The 23,319-nt window shown below is 39.4% G+C and overlaps 1 protein-coding gene across 7 annotated transcripts in view; it reads right to left on the reverse strand.

Moving 5' to 3' along the window:
- Positions 1-1,608: 1,608 nt before the first annotated feature.
- Positions 1,609-23,319, reverse strand: part of LOC146718866 (protein diaphanous homolog 3-like) — a 173,755-nt gene continuing 152,044 nt past the window's right edge. For 6 of the 7 annotated variants that reach the window (XM_085456679.1, XM_085456695.1, XM_085456686.1 and 3 more), the window contains one exon: positions 8,801-10,248. In XM_085456679.1, coding sequence (XP_085312805.1) covers positions 9,875-10,248 — 374 coding nt within the window. In that variant the 3' untranslated portion in view covers positions 8,801-9,874. Of the gene's footprint in view, positions 1,735-8,800; positions 10,249-23,319 lie in introns of those variants that run through there. The other variant, XM_085456713.1, reaches the window with a different exon arrangement.

Below are 23,319 nucleotides of genomic sequence, written 5' to 3' on the forward strand. Positions count from 1 at the left end.
TACGAATTTGGACAGCCTTCGGCGCGTCGCTGTGACATAATCGGTCTACAAATGCGTCCTCAGGAGGATGCAGCCCATGAATTTGGACACGATCTAAGAGACGGGCCACGAGGTTTGCATGTCTACAGAAAGATAAATAAAAGAGTGCCTTTTTTGGACCTTCCCACGACGTAAAGATTAAAGTTTTATGAGTGAGGCCAATGAGGTAAATGTTTTATTTTGTTTATTATCGTTGTATGTAAATACGCTAGTGTTGCATGATATTCTAGTGCAATTACCGCAGTGTGAGGTGTAATGTGTATTTTATTGATCGTTTTGTTTTGGAATGTTTCATCATATATAATGCTTAAGGGCTTTATTAAGAATATTAATTTAAGTTTGTATTTCTTTTTAGTTGTGACGGCATTGTATCGGCTGTGGTTGAACATCATTACATGTTAAGGCATGTCGAAGAATCCTCCTGTCCGAAATAAATGTCAGCTAAAACGCAAAGAACAAGTTGAGCTTTATTAAGACTCGAGGGGAGTAACACTCTGTATTCCTCGTCCACACATAAACCCAAAAAAAGTTTTTAAAAATCTCAGTTTTCGGTGAATCCAAACGGCGTTTACGTGTGGACGAAACAGCTGCGTTTTCAAAATCACCCGTGTATGTGCGGACGCAGCGTAAAAGAGTTAGTAGTTTATTTTCTTACCACCTGCAGATTACTTGTATTTGCTTAATTGTTTACTAAATGTTTGAGGTGTGAAATAAACCGCAATGGAGCAAAATATGGGTGTGTGTGTGTGGTTGGAGGATGTGTTTGTGCGTGCGTGCGAGTGTGCGCGCGAGGGGGGGGGGGGGGGGGGGTATTTTTCTTGTAAAACAAAGGGGGGGCCCAGCGAAAAAAGTTTGGGAACCACAGTTTTACTCAAACCATGAAGCACTGTGTAGCTCTGTGTTTTGAAAAGTGCTATACAAATAAAGTTATTATTATCATGATTATTATTATTATTATAAGCACACTGTGGCTGAACACTTGCTGTGCAGACCTCAAAAAAAGGGCCAAAACATGTTGGCTAGCTGCATCTGCTAATTATATGTCAAAAAGGTGAAAGAACATCACAGTTTCTCGAGGGTAGCGACAGTTCACAGCGTGCACAATCCGAGCAAAGATGACATTTCAACCAAAACACATTTGGCAAAGCAAACTAATAGCACTTTAACATATTTTCTCGTAGGCTGTGATGGATGGCTACCTCCTTTGTAACCTATTTTTGCAAAGGAGGTTAGGCAGCACGGCGTCACCAGCAGATTGCAACACGATTCTGCCCACTAACCTGAAAATAGAAAGCAATTCTTACGTTTGGATATTCCACCTTAGATGTGCAAAGGCAGTCATAAATACAGCAGAGTTCTCTGCATTTAACTCTTAAAGAAAAGAAACGTGACAAATCCGTTGATCCACTTTGTACAGCCCCCACTCCCCCCCCAAATGAAAAGAAATCCTCAGACACATTTTTAACTTCATCTCCTATCAAAGAGGCCCAGATTGCAATCTGCTACACAATATGTTTTGCTCCATTTTATTACCCACATAGATAAACCTCATGGATGGAACACAGGCCTATGAGTAATGAAGGCCCCCTCCACATAACAAGATCCTACCCTCCGTATGCTCTTCGTCTTCTCTCTGTCTGCAGCGGCCATGAGTTTAGCTGGTCATTTTCCTGCTTTTCTTTCAAAGGAACAGACCTGCACAGATGTTGTAACAGCACATAATCAGGTTTTAGCACTTGAAAGCAAGAGTAAGTAATTAGAAACACATTTCCTAACTGATAAACACACAGAGTGTGCGTATCACTGGGTACATTGAGTAATATAGCAGTGCAGCAAACAGACATGTTAAATGGACATAGTAACTGAGCACAAAATGCAGGAACTGTCTTTTGTTGGCATCTAGTATTATTGTTCCTGCGCATACTTCTTTTCAGATCAAGTTCTGGTACATTTTTAAGCTCACTTGCATGCACAGCATGTTTAATATCCACAGATTTCTAATCGTGCTAATTTCAGGGGACTGCAAGTCATTGAGGTCTGCTTTGTTTTCTTGTTCTGCTGTGAAAGCCAGTCTGTTTTCAGGTTCAGCTACTCGACTTAGTCCGTGACATTTGCATCCTCAATTTGTTATTTAGTCCAGTTTCCTCTTCCACTAGCTGCTGCACAGCTCGAAAGCAGAACGTTTCCACCCCCATGATTAAAAGTCAAGGTGTCCTTTCAGCAAATGCTGCGTTTTTTTCTTTCCAAACATACCTTTGCTGATTGTGGAAAAATGGCTCAATTTCAGCTTCATCTGTCCATGGCCCAGCTTTCCAAAACAACTCTGCTTTCCCAGATGTTGCCCTGCACACTTTAGTTTTTGACTTTTGTCTTGATGCCACAGGCAAGGTTTCCTTCTGATGACTGTCCCAATGTACACCATACATCAATTCTGCACAGCTGAATGTTGCTGGAAGCCCCTCCCATGCCAGTTCAACCTTCCTGCAGCTCCCATATGCAGTCATATGGGAGGTTTACTTTGCCTCTCAGCCCACCAGACATGCTGTTTTATCTCAAAGTTTTCTTTCAGATCTTCTTTCGACTTCCACAGTTTTCCTTTCCACAATTTCATAATTGCATTTTGAACAGAGGAGATTCAAAGCTGGAAACACTTTGATATCCTCATACATTATAGCTTCATCCCCAAAAACAGAACACTCTTTAAAATGGTCACAAAAACAGAATGCAAATCTCCATAACCTCATATAACCCTACACCTCACGTGTACCTAGAGTTGACTGAAAGAAAATATATTAATTGTTGAAAATGCAACACTCGTCTTCTTTGGAAACCACACTCTTTGAGGGGAGCCTTAACTTCTGAAGATTTGAAAGCAAAATGACTTCTTTCAGTACATAGCCTGCTGTTGGTATTGTCTTGCAAGAATACGTAAAATCTTCCATTTTGCATCAGCTTTGATGCAAAACATCTTTTCCAGCAACCAGGCAACTCCCAAAGAAACACTTGGTGGGCTCCTCTCTTCTTAGCCTGGAAGAAGATCAGATTTAGACTGGCCTAACCTCTGGACAAGTTACCTTGTCCAGTCAGTCCATCTTAAATGAGCTCAGGTTTAGAGAAGGAAGCAGTGTTTATGGATCTTTATTTTGTGGTTTTCAACAAGTATTTTGAGATTCAGTGTTAATTTCCTTCTTCTTTCATGCACAGATTGCCTCTCTTTTTGAATTCTCTTAATCCTGATGATCTTATTATGATCTGTAGGTAGATCATGAAAAGTGATGATAGGGAATGTTGTTGATGTATTCACCTGCAGAGCAGAAGTCTGCAGGTCAACTAAAAATATTGACTGGTGGTGCATTATACACACCAGCCCTGATTTGTAGGCAATCGTTAACTTCAAGACTTGATGTTGGATCCAGTTGTTAAGAGCCAGGGACTACTGAGTGTTGCCAAAGGCTTGAGGAGTCTAATCACTTCTTATTTAGGCTGACCTACCTTACAATTTAATTAAGGCCTGATAAGTTAATTAACTTCTGTGTTTGTGCATTAATATATCAATTGAAGCTGAATTTATTAAGAATAAAACAAAAATTACACATCGGTTACATCTATTTTAAGAAGCAGAATCACTTGTAAATCAGATTCATGTTTGTAGCAAATTAATTATCTATACTAAGATCATGGCACATCATCTGGAAATATAGAGGAGAACACCCACACACATTCCCAAGATCAAAATAAAAAGCGAGACCCTTAACAAAAAGTATATAACACCAAGATAGATGCAGTTCTCAGTGGAATTGGAAAGAAAAAGGGGTAAAAATACAAATGAATTCTCTACTGAAGCATGCATTTTACAGTAACCTGACACTGAGGTAGCAGGCTATTGCTCTTACATTCTTGCAGAGAACTACAAAAAAGACCTTGGTTTGATTTTAAACCACTCAGTGAAAAGCATTCTACAGCCAGCTAAAGCTAAATCAAGGCCACTGGTGGAGCTTGGCAAGCACCTGCTTTGCTTTCCCAAATGGCTGATTGCATCACTGGGGAGATGTTTGTCTCTGGCTCTTCTCCAGATGGGGACAGTTGTGCTGCTTACGGTGCTGAAGGTATTCACCAGCTGGCAGGCTACAGCAAACAGACCTTGTCAGATGGTCGGTTAACTGGTCAGCAGATCTCTCTTTCCCTTCACTTCTCAGTTCTGTCTCTGCTCAGTTTATTGTGGGACTTTTGATTTAATTTGTGGTGTATTTATGTAGAACCAGGGGCAATTCTAGGATCAGAGCTTTGGGGGTGCTTAGCACCCAGAGAGCTGCCCAGCCAGGCAAGATAAACTTTACTCGTCACGATGATACTTCTTCCCCGTGTCTGTCAGTCCCTGCATCCTTAAACGTCTCCAGTTGTCCCGAGTTTCCTCTGACTGTCTCCTTGGTGCATTTAAACCCCTGTTCCTCCCTGTCCCTGTTGTCTTCATCTCTGTTATCAGTCATCATAATTTTACCATTACTGTGCAAGTCTGCAAATTTCTTTATTAAATCATTGGATTCTTAAATTCATCAAGTCTCTCTCTGCCTGGGTCCTCGTCACAAAACATGACATCATTGTTTTGTACATTTTAACACAATTTAATCCCCACATTTGTGAAAGAAAAAAGCCCTTTTTTAAAAATCTGTAACAAAACCATCAAATCTGATAAAGATTATTTAAATCCTGCAAAAGAAGAATGGATTGGAATAAAAACAAATACATATGGTAACCTTAATTACTGTGGGAAAATGATGAATGATGATCATAGTGAGTAAGAAGTAAACTGAGTGCATTTTCTGGACAGAGATTCACTTTTAATATGTATGTATAATACAATAGATACATAAAAATACACTCCAAAAATAGAGTCCTTGAAATGTAGAAAATATTGATAAAAAAAAATGGAGGCAACTTTGCCTATGGTACAATGTATGAAAAGATCTTTACTGCAGATACTACTATGGCTCTGCAGATTTTTTTCTTTTATTTTAACCTATGTCGCCTCACATTGAGGTTGGCAAATCACTTTTTGGTGATCAACTGTCTCAAGCAGTTTAACAGTTTCTGTTGTGCCTGTCACTATTCCCTGTCTGTTTCCTTACCTGGTTCTTCCTGACCTTGTACTTTCTCCACACGTTCCCCTCTTCCCTCTCTCCTTCTTTGGACTGACAATCATACACAAATAGATTGTATTCAATTAGATGAAAAATTACATTAATATGAAAAAAATACTATTAAGATCACTAATAAAAAGTCCTCTCTCAGTGTACTTTCAAACAAAGGGCAAATAACCAAACCACAAGTACATCTAATAAAAGATATATCCAATAATATCCTTTATTGATGGATCATTTGTTCTTACACTTTTACCTGAATGTTGCTCCTGGGTTTAATATCGGCACATGCACATATGACAAAATAACCAGCTTCTCTCATTCCATTTCAAACAGGACAGTGGTAACAACAGCAGGCTACAGACAAGTTTAAGTTTCAGATTTTAAATAGGCTATATAAATGTCAATGGGAGCAACAGGACGGTCAAATGTCGCTGATTTTACTACACGAGGACGAATTGCAGGGTAGCAAACATCGTCGGAAAACACGTTTTCAACACTGCAGGTTACCTGGGTGTAATGTTTTTCAGCTAAAAAGAAACATGGCCTGACTCCTACCTAACTATATAAAGAGTAACTGAAGGTTAAATGCAGCTAACATGTCCTGTTTTAAGCCAGGCACTTACACCTCCGCTCCGCTGCGTCTCAGCCACTATCGCTCTGGCTGGTGATGCACGAATCATGAACGAATCGTTCAAGACTCGAGAATCACTTTACTGACTCATGAATCATGAATCACAAGCCCAACTGACTCACCCGTGTTGCTGTTAGCAAACTAATTTCATTAGTAGAAATATATCTGGCTTGTAATTAAAATTATGGAGAAAAACACAACATCCAGTATCTTAACAAAAGCATTTCTGCTCTAAACTGGAAGAAAAAACCCTGAGTAGAAGCTCACATCAAGACAATAGCTCCTCGGTTCACAGTAGCATCGCTCTGCTAACAGCACATTTGAGCTACTCACCCCCTCCTTTCCTGTGCTGAATCGTAGTGTAAGCGAATCACTCAGGACTCACTAACCCTTCCCTTCCTGAATCATAGCAAACGAATCACTCAGGATTCACTCACCCCTTCCCTTCCCGTGCTGAATCATAGCATGAACGAATCACTCAGGACTCGCTCACCCCCTCCCTTCCCGTGCTGAATCATAGTGTGAACTGTTAAGGTTCAAATATTGAGGAAGGAGAGTACAAACAACCATGGTCCAAGAGCTTGGTCAAACAATTGATTTTAATGAAATACACGCGTGGGGGGACCAGCTCCCTTCGCAGACAGCGCTGATCTCAGACGAATCAAAGCATAAGCATATATTTTATACCATCAGGGCTTGAATTTAATGACTCCCCCTCATGCGTCATCAGATACAATATATGCATACGTCAATTCAAAACCACAATGACTTTTAACACAGTTTGAAAAGGAACATTGTCTCTATCTTCATGGCAGATGTTTCCTGTCAACCTTTTGACTACCGCTTCTCCAAACCCGCAGTTACAAGTCAACATGATTAACCTCTCACCTATAAATGATTCTCTCTAACTGAGTGTGTGTGTGTGCGTATGTGTCGTCCTTAAATGCTCTCTCATCTCACCCGTTGCACTTCTGAATCACTCAGGACTCGCTCACCCCCTCCCATCCCGTGCTGAATCATAGTGTGAACGAATCACTCAGGACTCGCTCACCCCCTCCCATCCTGTGCTGAATCATAGCGCGAACGAATCACTCAGGACTCGCTGTCGCTGCAGAATTTCAGTCAGGTTGATGTCTGGACTTTGACTGAGCCATTTCAACACACTTCATTTTTCAGCCATTCTGCTGTGCCTGAGATCGTTGTCCTCTTGCATGTCCCAATGTCAGACAAGTAAATGGCCTTGCATTGACTCCAGATCAGGGTGGAAATGGTGGATCTACAGGTGACTGTTCCAGAAATCTTGTGGTTTGTTCAAATGAAACTTTGAGAAACCTAACCCCAAAAAGATGATTTTGTTCATCTGGCTGTAGCGTTTTCAGTGGGAGAAGCATTTCATCGCTCATCTAATTGACTTCAGTCTCAGCTGACTGCAGGCTTCCCCAACGCTATGTCCAGATGAACAGAATCAACTTTTTGGGATTTCCTTACCTGAATGATCGAGCATGCATCACGACATTTGTGAACCTGAGCTGTGCTGCATTTTTTTTTCTAAAGAAAAAGAGGCTTTCTCCTGGCAACCCTTCCAAACAAACCACACATGTTCAGCCTTTTTCTAATCGTACTGTTATGTACTTTAGCAAGCAAACAGGGGACTGCAGAGTCTGAGATGTAGCGCTCATTTTTTTCCCCTCCCACTGAACATTGTAGTCTGACCTTGGTTTGAATGTGCTGGGACGTCCACTCTTGGAAAGACTGGCAACTGTCTTCAACGTTTTCCACTTGTAAATAAATTGTTCTCGTTATAGAATGACTGTTGTTGGCAGTGTCCTTAAAACCCTTGCTAAACTGAAGAGCAGCAACAATTGTTTCTCTAAGAAAACCTCTGATGGCTTTGCTGTTTCACATTGTGTTAACACACCTGAATGCTCCAGACGAGAAAACTGCTAAATTTCTGCTTTTATGGAGGTGCTCACACTTGACGATCAGTTACTGTATCCTGGTGCATTTGATTTTTAGCACCTGGGTGCTACTTATCCTGTTGATATGGAAGCAGAAAGGATGTGCTTAGTTCTTTTTACAAACTGCTTCTGAATGTTGTTTTTGCTAAATAAATCCATCACATGTTGTTTTTCATCTAAAAACGTATTTATCTAATTTAAGACTTGTTAAAGACCTTTTTTTTTTTTTTTTTAATGTCATGGTACCTTAAGAATAAAATAAAAAAATTTTCATATAACTATCCATTCGTCCATTCACTTCTACAAGGACACTGCTTACTGTAGCCTCATCACTTTGTACTCTGTCTGACCAAGGCAATACATTTTAGAAAAAAAATCTATCATTAATGGAAATCTGATAAAGAAGAATACATTTGTAGGCCAGTAACACCACCGTACATCTAAAAGAGCCACGTGACGCTTTGAATATTCCCTCCCAGGTGGCCACTGGCCTGTATAAGGTAGGACTGTGGTGGCCGTACGCTTTGTGCAAACTACATTCACATTTGATAAACTCAACAATTGCAGTCGTATGTTTTTTTTAGCTGCATGTAGAATATGTGTCCAGACTACAAGGACATTGGCAGGATAGCAAAGTAGACTTACAGAGAAATTGTACAGGTAGGTACAAGAAAAACACAAGAACAAACAGAAAATGCTTGGATGAATGATTACTTTGGCTACGTATGATCTCAGCCTTTGAAGCTATAATGGTCTCACTAAGGCTTTGGTTAGGCTATGTGCGCCTTCTAATAAAGACAGTTGAAGCTGGGAAGTTTATAGAGCATTTTGTCCTGCTATATTAATTTAGGATGGACAAACAACTTTCTGCATTTATGTTGATTACAACCAAAAATGTAAAAAAAAAACCCCAAAAAACAAAACTATTTAAATAAAATAAAAAATAAAATACAACAATAACAGCCACATAGGCAATGACAGCATGCCAAAATAATAATATAAATTATAAAACAAAATAATAAAAAAAAAAACACATTTATTTCCTTTTTTTATTGCAAATATGTCTACAAAAACTAGGAATACAGATAGAGATATAACAAGTATGGTTAAGTAAGTTCAGTTGCAATGCAGAAGAAAGAAAAAAAAAACACATTCTGGTGCTTTGTGCCATATTTTGGATCAAAGTTTGTTCCCTTTTCTGAAGACTTACATTCACTAGAAAATACACAGAGCAAAAAACAGTCCAGTACCACCAAACTCTAACAAAATCTAATATTAGAACCCGTGGAAGCGCAATCGTGGCTTAACTCGTAAGTATTAATACATTTATAAACACAGAGACAGACCATTAACACATAGGGAGTGGAAACAAAAAGAACTTATAAAGAACAAAGAAAGAAAGGAAAACATAAAAATAAAAACCAAAAGTTATACAAATAAATGTAAGTTTGAAACTTTCAATTGTACTTGACTAATGTGATACATAAATACAGACAGGACAAGACATATGATAAAGATGTAAAAATGCAAATGCGATTAAAGTTTGTTTTTAAACATTTTTTATGGTTTACAAAAAAAAGTGCTTAGCAACATTGCATCTGCAGCTTTCAGAGGAAAAGCTGTTATATTCTGATTCTTTGGAATTCATAAATGTTAATGGCGGCACACAGAGGAGGATCAGATAAAGACGGCAGAATCTATTTGGGTGCATTTTCATTTTTGAACTATAATGTAATCAACTAATACGCTTCAATATTCCTAATGAATCACAATCAGAGTTTTTCAAGAAATAACCTCTGAGGACATTGGGCAGGCCAAAGTGCGATCAGCTTTCTGTGCTCCATCTGCCAGAAAATGATTTTTTTTGTACCACTGCGCCTTAAAAACATGGTCCATGAATTCATTACCGTTTCTACACAAATGCATTGTCATTATTTAGTTGCCCAGCTATTTATTTATATTTCCTCTTGTTAACAAAGCTTTTGATTATGAACTTTAAGGTTATAATCAGAGTATATTTAAATGTGTGGGCAGAAATGTACTATATGCTGCATATAAAAAAATGTGTATATATATTTTTTTCTTTCAAATATAAGAAATGACCCTCACAAGGCTCTTAGTTTCGCGAGGAGTGCCTCTACATCTGACTCTCCATTGGTGCCACAGCTGCTCACTGTGGGACTAAAGGAGGATGACTGGAAGGTTGGAGTTCCCGCGCTTCCTGTGCCAACCTCCATCTCTTTTTCGGTCGCTTTAACTCTCTCCAACACCCTCTCTCTGTCCGGCCCATAGCCGTGACCCGCCACGTTCCTGTAACCGCGGCCCGACTCTGAACCCACAGCAGCTTTGGCTCTGGCTGCAGATGGATGGCTCTCAGACTCATTATGGGCCTCCCGGGCAGAGGGAGCTTTCACCGCCGCTGAACTCGCATTTATATTCTGCCGAGAGCGAGACCTTTGTAAAGGTGCCTTGTTGTTTTCTGCGAGTGAAAAACAGAGACAAAGCAGTGAGCACAACTATGAGAATGAGGGAGAAGAGGGTGATGCGTGACTGACACGTTAAATGAATGGGAGCAAGGAGGTTAATCAGATTACAGATTAAATTACAAGCAAGCCACAGAGAAGCGGCAAAAGCAGGCGAGCGATGAGAAAATAGAAAGTCAGGCGATGCAGCGAAACACGAAATGATGAAATAAAAGAAGTTAGGAAGTAATAAAAACAGTTTAGTAAACAATTACGCATGCAAAACAAATTACATACATACACAAGAGGTCGCACTGCTAGTCTGTTAGAATCGACATACTCTCACTGATGAGACTGAAGTTTCTGCAGTACACTCTGGCACAAAGCCAGCTCAGCATGATGAAATGGATATGGCTGATCAACCACAACAGAAACTCAATAACATTGTATGTTGCCCTTTTTTCCAATCTCCTAGTCTCCCCCCCTTGCACGACACCCTCCCACCCAGCTTCACCTCCCCTGATTCTAACATCATCATCCATTCTCCTTCCTCTGCTCTTCATCTCGGCTCTCTGCTCCGGCACTTGTCCTCTTCATCTTTCTTATTCTTTAAAACACATTCCCAGGCAGACAGTGGAACAGAGCAACGCCCAGATGCCAAGATCAGACCTACGTTCTGAATTATAATCCCTCTGAGTAGATCTTAGACTTCATCATCAGTATGTGCGCGCTGGAAGGAGAGGGCAAATCCATATTCATGTGACCTTGAGTGTGAGGCTGAGAGGAGTGGCGCGAGGAAAGACACCGCCGCATTTAAAGTTTCCTGAGCCTGAAATGTCTGGCAAACAGGAGTCAAACACAGCAGAGCAGAACAGAGCGACCCGCTCTGTCAGCCAATCGGTAATGAGTTTGGAGCGTGGCCAGTCAGTCATGACAGTGTGTTTTATGGGCCGAGCTGACGAATGACAAGGAACGTCCCTGAACACAACCTCTGACAAATAAATAAGGATAAAGGGAGGAAAGAGAGCAGACAAGAAGGAAGCGACTGCAATATTAAGGAAAGAAAGTCAACGTTGGCACTCGCGCACACACAAACACACGTTGTTACGTTCACAACAAACCTGTTAGGCAAACAAGAGGCAGTGGGTGACTTTAAAAGGAGGAACTGAGTAGAGTGTTTCGCGTTGCTTGCTGTGATTGAACATTTAACACAGCTGAAAATGCAAGTCTCCTCTCATTATCTGACCCTTTTTGCGCCATCTTCCTGTTGTAGCAGTCTAACTTTCAACAGATGACAATTATTTCCCACTGCTGATCCTTTTTGCTCCACAATTTCCCAATCATGTCCTGTTTCTCTGTCCTCCCCCTAAAAAGTGCATCAGCTACACCCACCCTGTCTGTTTCTCTCTACTTAGCGATGCCCCCCTCTTTAAAGGAAACGCTTGTTTCCCTTAAAAGCGCCGCTCACAGATTCAGAGCTGATGCTGGGAAAGTGATCAGTTCTGTAATAAACTATTTGCATTTTGATATCTTGTTTACACTTTAGCTTAATCTCAAATTGAGGCCGTTTCTGTCACGAAAAGCAACACGGATGGGATTATTATCACACGTCGAGTGTGACAAAATGTCAATCTTTGAATTTACATTCATTTTAACACGTATTAGCATTTAATTATTTTCAGCTCTGCATGTAGCCTAAATTACTTATGAAAACCACATACTGACTGGAGTACAAAATGCTGTTTCGATACATATACATTTACACTTCAAAAAGAAATGAAGAAACCCCACACTTGAATAAGACCTCTTATCCAAAAGTGCATTTCTCTTCTCCCTAACAGGGCCTTGGCCTTTAGTGGTGAACATGATCAAAGTGCTGGCAAGTTCAGTTTCTTCTCAGTCTGTCTGCCTGTGACACCTCGCTGCCCCTTCCTTTGAAGCCTCGCTAGCTTCTCAACATATGCCTTCATCTAAGCTGTAAAACATGTCTGAGAGATGTAAAATATGTCTCATCTTCCAGGTAGCACTCCTTTAACCAACAACTGACAAAGGCTGTACAGGAGAACTAGTCAAGCAGAATTTTAATCGAAATCGCTGCTCTGGATCGTCAAGGAATTCAAAGACAAAACTGTCGTCTTTTATTGAACACATGCCTGTGATGGTAGAGGTGTGAATTTATCCTTCTCACACCATCAAATATGGATTAGCTGCGTGATGTGCAATTAGATATAAAAGATGGTTAGTGTACTTTAGTACGCAACATACTCAGGATAAATCCCACATCATTATGACAGGTCTCGGACTGAACTTTGGTGCCAAGTGACACTGATCTAAGTGATATTACTGCGATACATGATTAGACTCTGATCTGCTGACTCAGGATTCACTACAGGCTTCATAAAGCTTTTTCCACCCCGATCACATACGAGGACACACTTTGATAAAAATGCTTCTGTTACTTCAACAGTTACATCCACGTCGGTACATTGTTACAGCAAACCATGCAAACCTCCCCAGAAATGTAAATACACATCACCATCACTGCAGCCTGCACAGGAATAAATACCTCATCAGCTTTTGCGACCTATGCATGCTGTGTCGTAGGCTCTATGTTAATATTATAATTCTGGCGTTAGTATTTCTGAGCTATGCACTTTTTCCTAAATCTTGGCCACTGGGCATTTTTTTAGGGTAGAACAGTAGAGAAGTAGGGAGAGAGCAGTGAGGAATGGCACTGAGAAAATGGTCCAGTGCAGACTCGAACACAGGCCCGCTCAACCTTTCAGTGCCCGCTCACCTGCTACTGGACATTATTCACCTCAGTTTTAAAATGCAGCTCTTCGAACACTAAATGGTTACATGTCCTTGTAAGCAAAAAGCTTCTTTCTTCAGTTATTGTCTTCAACCAGGAGCCATTGCAAGCCAGCAGCATTTTTACTGTGTGGTTTTTGTGAAATAATAAGCTGGTGAAGCTAAAAAGCTAAAAAGTGAAACGGAGTGTTGTCTGGTACTTACACAGAGCTTTTCTATTTCTGCTAAGCACTTTCTTCTGTAATGACTGAATTGTGAAGCCACGGTGGCGGTTTCCAACACCTTTGACGTCACTGATGGAGGCAGAACATATTGAACCAATGTTTGAACTTGGGTTTTGGCCTGTGTATTGATAGAGCACCAATACAGCAGCCCATACTTAGAAGTTCATCTTCACACCTTAATGTCAAACTACTTCGTTAGAAAGCTTTCACAGTGAAATATAATAAAAGAGCAGGAGAGGTATTCTTTTCTTCCATTGGCAAACGGCAACACAAAAGAAAGCACATTTCTTCATGAAAGCTCATTTGCGGCGTTTATGTTCGGTGCTGATGCAGGTAAACATTTATTCACTTCTTTCCTGCTTCTGGATTGTCGACATTTGAAAAAGAAGGTAGGAGCAACACTGAGGCTTCTGAGACAGAAAGTGCTCACCTGTCTTTCACTTTTTCGCACTGTTAAAGCTAAACTGACACCATTGTAGTAATAAACTCATCAACATCAAGAGGTGTTAAGAGATTGGAGCAAAACTGAACATTTGAGAAAGCCTAAAGAGTGGTATTTTCCAGGGAGTCAACCATAAACACAGCACTAAACCAGCAGTCTATCACAGTCCTCAGTCCGACGCCGTCCTTTAGTCTGCTTGAAGGCAGAACGGAGAAGAAAAACTGTTCAAAAATGACAATAAAAGAGCTGGCAGACTGAGTGTGTTGTGCCTTTTCGCTCTCAGCTTTGCTGTAAAATGTGTCTTTAAACTGCGAGTCTCAGAGCCCAAAGCCTTTTTTCCCAGCTACTGACACTGGTTCTGTTTCAGCATAAGACAAGCAAAATCTCAAACGAAACAGACTAATCGCTGCTCTGAATCGTTTGAAAATATCACTGGGAATTTCAAGATGGAACCATGGTGGTTTATTACATGTCTGATAGGATGGCATTTTGTAGAAATGTAAAAGGCCCCGTCCAATAGAGAAAACATAGATTTTTTTTTCTCCATCTGCAAATAGCTGCAGAGAGGAATTCACATTTTTCTCTTGTCAGATCATTTGGTCCATTTGCATTTGCCACTTCAAATACAGATGCAGATGAGCCTTTCCTTTCATCTCTCACCCCCTCCCTGTCTCTCCACTCTTATGAAGTTTGCTGTATTTGATCACTTTAAGAAGAGAGCAGTCATGCAGACTTAGAAAAATACAGATAGTGAAGTGACTTTTTCTCTCCACGGAGTGACTGACACAACAAGTTAAAGTTAGCAAGATCAAATACACACTTCTTTACCCGTCATAAATCAAAACATGGCTTGATGGCTTGTTTTTTGTTTTTGTTTTTTTTCACCCTTTCCATTTAAATCTAAATCTTTGCATTTGGGGCCACTTTATGGCTTATGACTTTGGCTACATAATCAAACAAAAGCACATTTTGTATAAACACTACTAATAATTTGTCATTGTTGATTTTAATTTTTATACATGCTTGTGATTGTCTAACATTATTGGCTAGGCTCACATCTTTTGTGTGTACTCCTTTTACATTGCCATTGGTTCCTCTTGCTGACCTGTAGTTGCCTAATATGTTGGTGTATTTACTGTGTTTTCCACTGCTAATGTACTCTGGTTACTTTCCACCTCCGTGTCAACAAGAAATCTCTGATCTTTTTTGCATTGCTGAAGCAACAGACCGTCTGTGTCCTGTTTACACTGGTCATGTAATGCAAGTTTACTTGAAGATTATTTCTGAATGTTTGCTAAAATGCTCATCTATATCCAAACAAATTTAGCTTTAAAATAAAAACATTTGAATATGTGGATATATAGCCTCAGTGTCGTAAGAGCAGCCACAATGAACTGAAAGTGACCAGTTCTGTTTTATCTATAGAAAATTTCCATCGAAGAGATGAGAGACAAAAGCAGAATTAGGCATATCACTTGGAAATCAAATGGTTAAAATGCACTGGTGGCTTTACTTTAAGTCCTACAATGAAACATGACTGACTTTTGTGTTGCAGATTCTTTGTACAGTACAGCAGAGTATAGTCTAGGACAGGGTAGTGTAGTATATAGTTGGTGTCCATGTAGCCAGCCCATCCGCCCAGCATTTTATGGCTGAGGGGTTAAAACATCAGATTTTTTGAGCAGTTATAAATTATCTCCTCAACAGCAGTGAGATCAGTTTGTCACTGTTATTGTAGCCAAGTTTTGTTGTCATGTATTTATAACAACATAAGAACAGAAATCATCTCAGTGTGTCAAAATGTTTCTTAGAACAATATTTCTTCATTCAGAACAGAGACAGATACTCAATTTTTCAGTTTCTGTATAGAGTCTAGTTATACTAGGATGTGAGATTACTGTGTCAGAACATGATAAAAACTATTAGAAACTAAATCTAGGGCTGGGCCATATTATACCGTTCACGGTAATACCGGTATAATGTTAGGCAACGATAGGAAAATGAAATATCGCGGTAGAATATGAGCAAAACGTGCATGCGCAGTGCCTTTGTTTTCATACACACATGGCCGATTGTTGAGTGAACCAGAATTGGTTTGTAAAAATGGTGCAACTTCAGTGATGTGGAACTGGTTTGGTGTTTGTCCGTCAGATACACGACAAAGCACATTTTTTTGCAGAACATGCAAGCGGCCGTCGTTATTGTCGTATTTGTCGGACTAAGATGCTCTTAAATCTGGGAGTAATCTGGGTCCTAAACCCCCCTCTTCAGGTCAAACGAACACTGCACTGAGAGTTAAAAACTGTCTAAATTCTTTCATCTTTAATAAAACGATCAGCATTGCTGCTTTACCAGGTGTAACTATGAAGTTTAACTTCCAGGCATCCATGAAAACAAAATTTATTACATTTAACGGAGTTAGAAGTTAGCAAGAAGCTAGCGGAAGTTAGCTCGCTAGTTTCGCTAGTTACCTAAGCATGATATTGCATGTTCTGACTGAGAGATTTCTGAAAAAATTCAAACGTACAGCTCTGCTATCACTTCCAACACAAATGAAGACAGGAAACTAAACAGCAGTGACGTTTGTAGGGTTACTGAAGTTGGGCTACCTGGTATACAATGATGTGCTACGTGATCGCTAGCGACACAGCTATGTTAGCATAACATAAACAGTGAGGCTGGAGGACGAACACTAACACTTTTCCACTTATAAAAGTTAACGTTAAGGTTCCTGATAGTTAGAGACAAATGCAATCGCATGGCAGGATGCTGTAAAAGGACCAATCTTCAGTCAGGAGAACAACTGAGATAATCCATCCACAATACAAGGTTAGTCATTAATATACTGCAACAACATGGGAATAGAGCAGCTGCCAGAGAATTCAACATTAATGAATCAATGGTACAGAAGTGGAGGAAGCAAGAAGAATGAGTTTAATAAAGTTTGATTTATCTGACTGCTTTGTTTCGCTTAATGTGCCTTATAATCCCGTGCACCTTATGGTCCGAAAAATACGTACTGCACACTGCAGTTTAATGTTGCAAAGCACCTCTTTTTAACTTCAGTGGACATGGTTATGCTCAGGATATGTCAGCCCATTTCTTGTTTAAGTGAAAATAAATAGAAGGTTGTCTTTTTGCGCTAGTAATGTTGTGGAGTTGTATTTTGTCTCGCATCAATTATATCGTCAGTTATATCGTTATCGCAAATTTTCAAATATATATCGTGATAAATATTTTTGGCCATATCGCCCTGCTCTAACTAAATCCTTATCATTTATGCCATCTGAATTAAAAATAATAATAAAAAATACCGGTAGTCGCCAGTGCTGCCTCTCAGTTTCCTAAAAGTAGGATCTTTAGGTAGCAGAAGTCACTTGGAAACACAATTTTAAGAACACATAATTACCAATTCACTAACATAACTTAACCCACCCTCCTGCTTATTTTATATCTTTTGCCAGGTGTTCAAGAGTTTAACTATACTGTTAACTGTAACTGACATATTTACTTGTGCATGCAAGAGCTTAAAAATAGGTCCTTCCGACCCCATCAGGAAATGAGTGTGACTTTTGTTTTGTTTTGTTTTTTACTAGGCCTAAAAGGGAAAAAAGCCTTGCTTTCTTTGGTCCTGTGAGTTTTAGACCTACCAGTCAATTAAAAACAGTTTTCAATTGCCTGTCTGCCTCTGAAACAACTATGTCATCTGAAGCATTATCAAGCCTTAATGTATAAATGCTATCTAAATCACAATGTATTTGTACCAGAATTGTCATGACAGCATAGATAATCAAACAATGATTTTACATAATTACCTGTTACTTATGAAAGCTCTATTTCAATACACTTCTTATTTGTAATTTGAAGACCAAAAAATAATTATACACTTAAGTCTATGTACCATGGGAGTCAGTCCTTTGAACCTTATCATCATTTTGACTGCAGTAATACTGGCATAATATTCCCGCCTGTGTTTACACAGAAAGCAAAACACTGTAAATGAAACAAAGCGTGGAAAATCTTTTAACATTTCTGCTATCAAATTCTGTCCCGGCATGAAACTCGATACAATTACAACATTTGCATTCTTTCGCAAATGTAGCTGGGTAATTATGTCATTGGCATCAATGAGCCACTGTCAATATGTGACATATTGAAAATGATAAGCTAAATAACATAATGTTCTGCCGGGTGTGTCGTAAGTTTCCCTCGACAAGCGCCTTTGTTACTGGGACCAGTAATTTTAAGAAAGACCCCCATCAGAATCCATTGCTCAGTCTGCAGTATCTTTCCCAGAACAAACACCAATTGCAAAAAACCTACTAAAAATAAACCAAGAACAAACAAGTCCTGAAAAAGCTGTTTAGAACAGCATACTATGTTGCAAAAAGTGAACTACCATTGCAAAGACTGCTAAATTTTGCCAAACTTCAAAAAGCAAATGTCCTAGATCTTGGTTCCACTTACCTCTTACCCATGATTTCAGTGGAAATTTCAAATTCAGGATCTGACACAGACTGATTCATGTTCTACACAGTTCTTACAAGTTCATAGAAATTTCTGTTCAATTAGAACCAAATGTTTGAGTTGATGATTGTAATTTTTATACAGTTGTTGTAATTTGTGCTTTAACTATTTTTTGATTGGTGTTTTGTTTCCTTTACAATATTATACATTGTAAAGGAAACAAAACAATCAAAAAATTGTCCTCTTTTTTAAATTTGCGCTACTTAAATTTATTTTGGGCTACCAAAAGAAAGAAGAGTGCCTGCCTGAAGGGCTACCAGGGATTTTGACATTTTGCGAGCCCTGTAAAGACTAGTTAGCCGTTAGCTGATTTGTTTGTGCAACTGTCAGTATGCTTCCTCTTTGCAAATATGATTCATTGTGGGAAAATTCCCTCCACTTGTAAGTCATTTTTAAATTGTTCTGTGTGGATTAACCAGTCATTCATGGTGGAACTGGTAACACTGAACAAAACTTGTGCAGAACTTTTCAGACATATTCAGTGTATATAACAGAAAGATGAGACTAGGTGTGTGTTTTTCTGCATCTCTGCCAGCAATCAGCACACTTGAGGTATAAAAGCAGAGTTGCTATGACTCATAGTACAAATAAAACAAATTCAGAAAAGCCTTGCTCACAAAATAACCCTTCTTACTTCGTTCGTACTCTAATGGACAGTTGTACATTACCACTTAGGAACACAAATGGTATAAAAAGAAAGGAAAAACCCCTTACCATTTTATCTGTGAGGATGGGACTGTGCGCACTGTACTCTAGAAGGCTATGACTTTGCACATACACAATGAGATGTGCCAAGGAGAGCTACATTTAAGAGTCGTATGGTGAAACAAATGTGAGTCATGTGCCAAAGTCCCCCAGCCAGTCTTTTAAAGGGTAAAAGCAAGAAGACAGCTTGTTAGCTTGGGTGTATTAGGCTGACTCTAATTAAAGATCATTACTTGGCAAAGCACCAGTCACTGAAGGTTAGTCCCTTGTTTGTTTGTTGTAGTTAGCTGCACATGTGCAGACTGTACTGTCTAGCTTTTTCTGACACAGCAGACAGGATTAAAAATGAGGACAGGCAACAAGCAATGAGAGGAGAGTGAAAGGAGAACAAAAGTGGGAGAAATGAGATGATGAGGGAGAGGATGACAAGGTGGACAGACTAAACAGCCTCAAGACAGTGGTGTGATTTGGGGGCAATGACTGTAATTTGGACTAGACTCAAATAGAGCACAAAAACTGAGGGAGCTACGTGAAAGAAGAGAAAATAGAGGACATGCAGAGACGGGACTGTTGAAAGAGCACTATAACAGTCCCTATGGCTAATCCAAAAACCAGCACTGACATAGTTAACTGAGGCCTTTCCAGCTCTAACGCATATATAAATGTTTTCCTTTGTTAAGCATTGATTCTGCTCCCCTCTTTTTCTCCTCCTTCTCTCCCACATTCACAACCTCAAATATATTTGTTTAATTACAGAAAAACACGATTCAGTTCCACAGTTTTAGTGGAAATGAGACATAATTTGGAGGATAAATATGTGCCAGTATGTACTCGTGATACAATTTTATTTAATAATTTATCAATACATTTTTTTTGGCTGAGCCTACACTTCACTGAGGAGCTGCAGCCAAATAGTGCTTGTTATAATTTGTTTTTAAAAAAAATGTGGTTCGAGATCTGGTAGTAGGATTTATTATTTGAATTTAGTATAAATGAAACAATTAATGATTTAATAAAGATGAAATGATCAACAGACTAATTGATGAGTAAAAGAATTATTAGCTGCAGCCCCAGAGACATGTATTACATCTTACTAGGGCTGTCAGAAGCACATATTTTGATTTAGTGACAGTGATGATCAGTCCAAAAAGAAAACAGCATTGGCTCTTTATATAATTACCACTTTGATACATTTAATTTGTAAAGGCTCAAAGCTAATTTTAGAAAACATTATGCCCTTTCAATAGAGCTGGCACAAGTGGTGAGAGTTTACATTGTGTATAGTATCTGGGAGATAAAAAACTGTCATTGTAGCGAAAATATTACTGATCAGTATGGGCGTCTATGGTCACAGTAAGCGGAGCCTGAATATCTGGCTCCAAAGAAAGAGAGGGGACAGTCCCTTGACATTTATAGGTCACCCTCTATGACCGCATTCTTGTAAGCATTTATTTATTTATTTATTTTTAAACTGGACAGGCAGTGGGATTTGCACAACCATAGATGTGCACATAAGAGACAGACTCCTATGGAGATGTCAGCACATTTCCCCTGCAGTGCATAAACAAATATGACATATTGAAATCAAGACTACGAGACAAGTGAAGGAGGAGTTTGTAGCCGTGTAAAATCAGACAGGGTGATGCGGAGATGTGAAAGGGCTGTAGCTGAATGTCCCTGAAGTCCCCTGCCCCTCAGTGTGAACCTTCAGCCACTGTGAGCTGCAGCCAAGCATGGCATTACGTTAGCACGCCTTGGTGCATCTAACAGTGCCCCAAAAGTGAGCCCGGTTTCCTGCCACTAGTACGGCTAACCTACACACACTTTACTTGAGAAAAAAATATAACAAATAATACAGGGCCTCTCTTTGATCGATAGCTTCACTATCAAACGCAAGCAATATGACATTTTCAAAGCAGTCAATAACACTGTTGTCACTAATGTACTCATATCTGCCTTTTCAAAAAAACAAACAACAACAACAAAAACCAAAAAACAGCTTGATAGCCAATGCAAATCAGTGTAAACGCAAAAATATGGCCAATTAAAAGCCACATCCAATTTCGAACGCTGTGCAGTGAACAGCATTGTCAGAAAATGTGGTTTAACCCTATAGGTCACATTTTTGGGGGCTGCAAAACAAGCGGACTTCTTTTAAAAAGATGTCAGGCAATATTTGGATTTTTCCAAGATTTTGTGAACAACTGTCATGTAATTTTGTACTGCACATGACACAAGCCTACGAACAGCAGGACTCGGTAAAAATTGGTTACCTCGCTGAGAAGTTGGAGGTGTGAAGTATATCGCCTGCAGCTCTTCGTCTAAGAGGTCGCAGTGACTGTTCTTATAGTCCCGTGACGCTCTGCAATACTTCAAACTGATATGCTGCCTACAAAAATGCAGAAAATGTCCACTGTATTGTTTTGTAGATGTAGATGAATGTATGATAATGCTAAGTGCTACGCTCGGTAACAAAAACATATATATACAGCATTTGTTGTCATGATCTTGACATTTATTTAAATAGAAGTCAGAGATAGACATTTTAAATCAATGTTTATCAGTTTTAGAAATATCATCTTCCAGAAATATGAACTTATAAGATTTGCATGGGTAATTTACATCTTTGTAGGATGCAAAACAAGCCGTTTACTAAAGGCCATGATCAGCAATTTGCAATAAATGGGTAAAAAAAAAAGCATACAATTATTCATAATATAAACAAATCTGTCCACCTGTATTATAAATAGAAATACACCTGGCAGATGGTTGTAGCAACCCGAGCTTTTACTCCTGCTTTACACTAATTATATCTACACGCAGGGTAATAGACTGCGAATGTTTCCTCATACAGGGACAGCATCACTTCCTGGGGCCTTGCTCTTCTCTCACTGCGTTTCCCACACAGCAAGAGAAAAGCAGACATCAGACACAAACACCGAAAGACAGTCTGACAGGCACACATCACTGCATAGAAGCAAACACAAGCGCACACATGCACAGTCCTTTTCCAATAAACACGGGCTATTTCACAGGTGTACGGACAGTGTACACTGCTGCATCTGGCATGAATTAAACATGCCTTGGTTTCAGGCTCAGCTACCTGTTGTTGTTGTTTGCGTGGTTACTGCTGTTAAATATCCCCAGCGGTCGTAGTCTTATGCATATGTATTTCCCCTCAGTGACTTCACACTAACTAAGGGTTTCTATCAGCCGCATTCTGCGGCAGTGTACACCTGTCACACTGGGGAAGGAAAATATTGATCCTTCACACATCCCCAGACACGAAGCTGAAACACACTTGCAAATGCATCCTTAGACTCATAGAAGATATGACAGATAGAACTGCACTTTTCTGTTTGCTTTGAATCAATTGGTTATACAGAAAGTAAAATTACATTAAATCATTGACGGAGAAGAATTTTCCATCATAGGAAGAGCAAAAGTGACGGACTCCTTCTTGTTGTACACATTCCAGAGGATTATAGAGAACACAGCTGATCATTTGCGAAAGGCTTCTGTATCCATAAGACAGATTTGCAGAGAACACATATTCTGCTGTATTTTTTTCAGTGTCACAGAATGAGATATTAACAGCCATATTCAGATTCTTCACTACTGCCGGTGTGTGGACAACACAGACGTGTTGTTTTTCTTTTGTTAAAGTACATCTATTATGCTGTTCTTTATTTTCTATCATACATAAATTGTTATGGTGGTGGATAGTTACGTTGCCCAAGCAACATTTTCTATTCTAGTCTCCTCACACATCATAGGAAAGGGATATCCTTTATATTCTCATCACAGGCACACAGCTCGGGCTGTCAGCACTGCAGCCCCACCCACCTGCTGTTTGCAAGGGGCAGCAAATAAGAAAGAGGCTGTTTTAAAGGAAGGGCGGTCCAAAGGGGAAACAAGCTAAAATGGTTGGTTTTGCACAGAAAATGAACTGAGGTGCTGCATCAAGGCCATGTACAAAGCAAATGGGAATTATTTAACACTATGAATCATACAAAGCTTTTTATAATTCACAGTAAATAGTTAAAAAAAAAAAAAAGGCCCTATATACAGGTGGTCATTTAACAACACTTCATCTGGGTAACATTATTCATTCACATCCATTATTCCAGCACAAGAGCTGATTAAATATTTCAACCTCCAACAGAGGACTTCCATTCTTCGTCTCTTTTGTATTCAACTAAGGTGTTTCTTTTTTGCCATTGTTTCTTACTGCCAGCTGAAGAGTTGTGTTTAACACTCAGGCTGACTCTGACAGCTCTCAATATGCAGGGCCAGTCCTGCCAAACAGACTTATGAATTCCAAACAGCCTGGAGTCATGCTCCATATTTCATTGAAGTTGAATATTTAAAAAGATCAA

The sequence above is a fragment of the Copadichromis virginalis genome, linkage group LG1, assembly GCF_057382275.1.
Source record: "Copadichromis virginalis isolate Kocher_CV1m ecotype Utaka linkage group LG1, C_Virginalis_male_GT1.1, whole genome shotgun sequence".
Taxonomy (NCBI): domain Eukaryota; kingdom Metazoa; phylum Chordata; class Actinopteri; order Cichliformes; family Cichlidae; genus Copadichromis; species Copadichromis virginalis.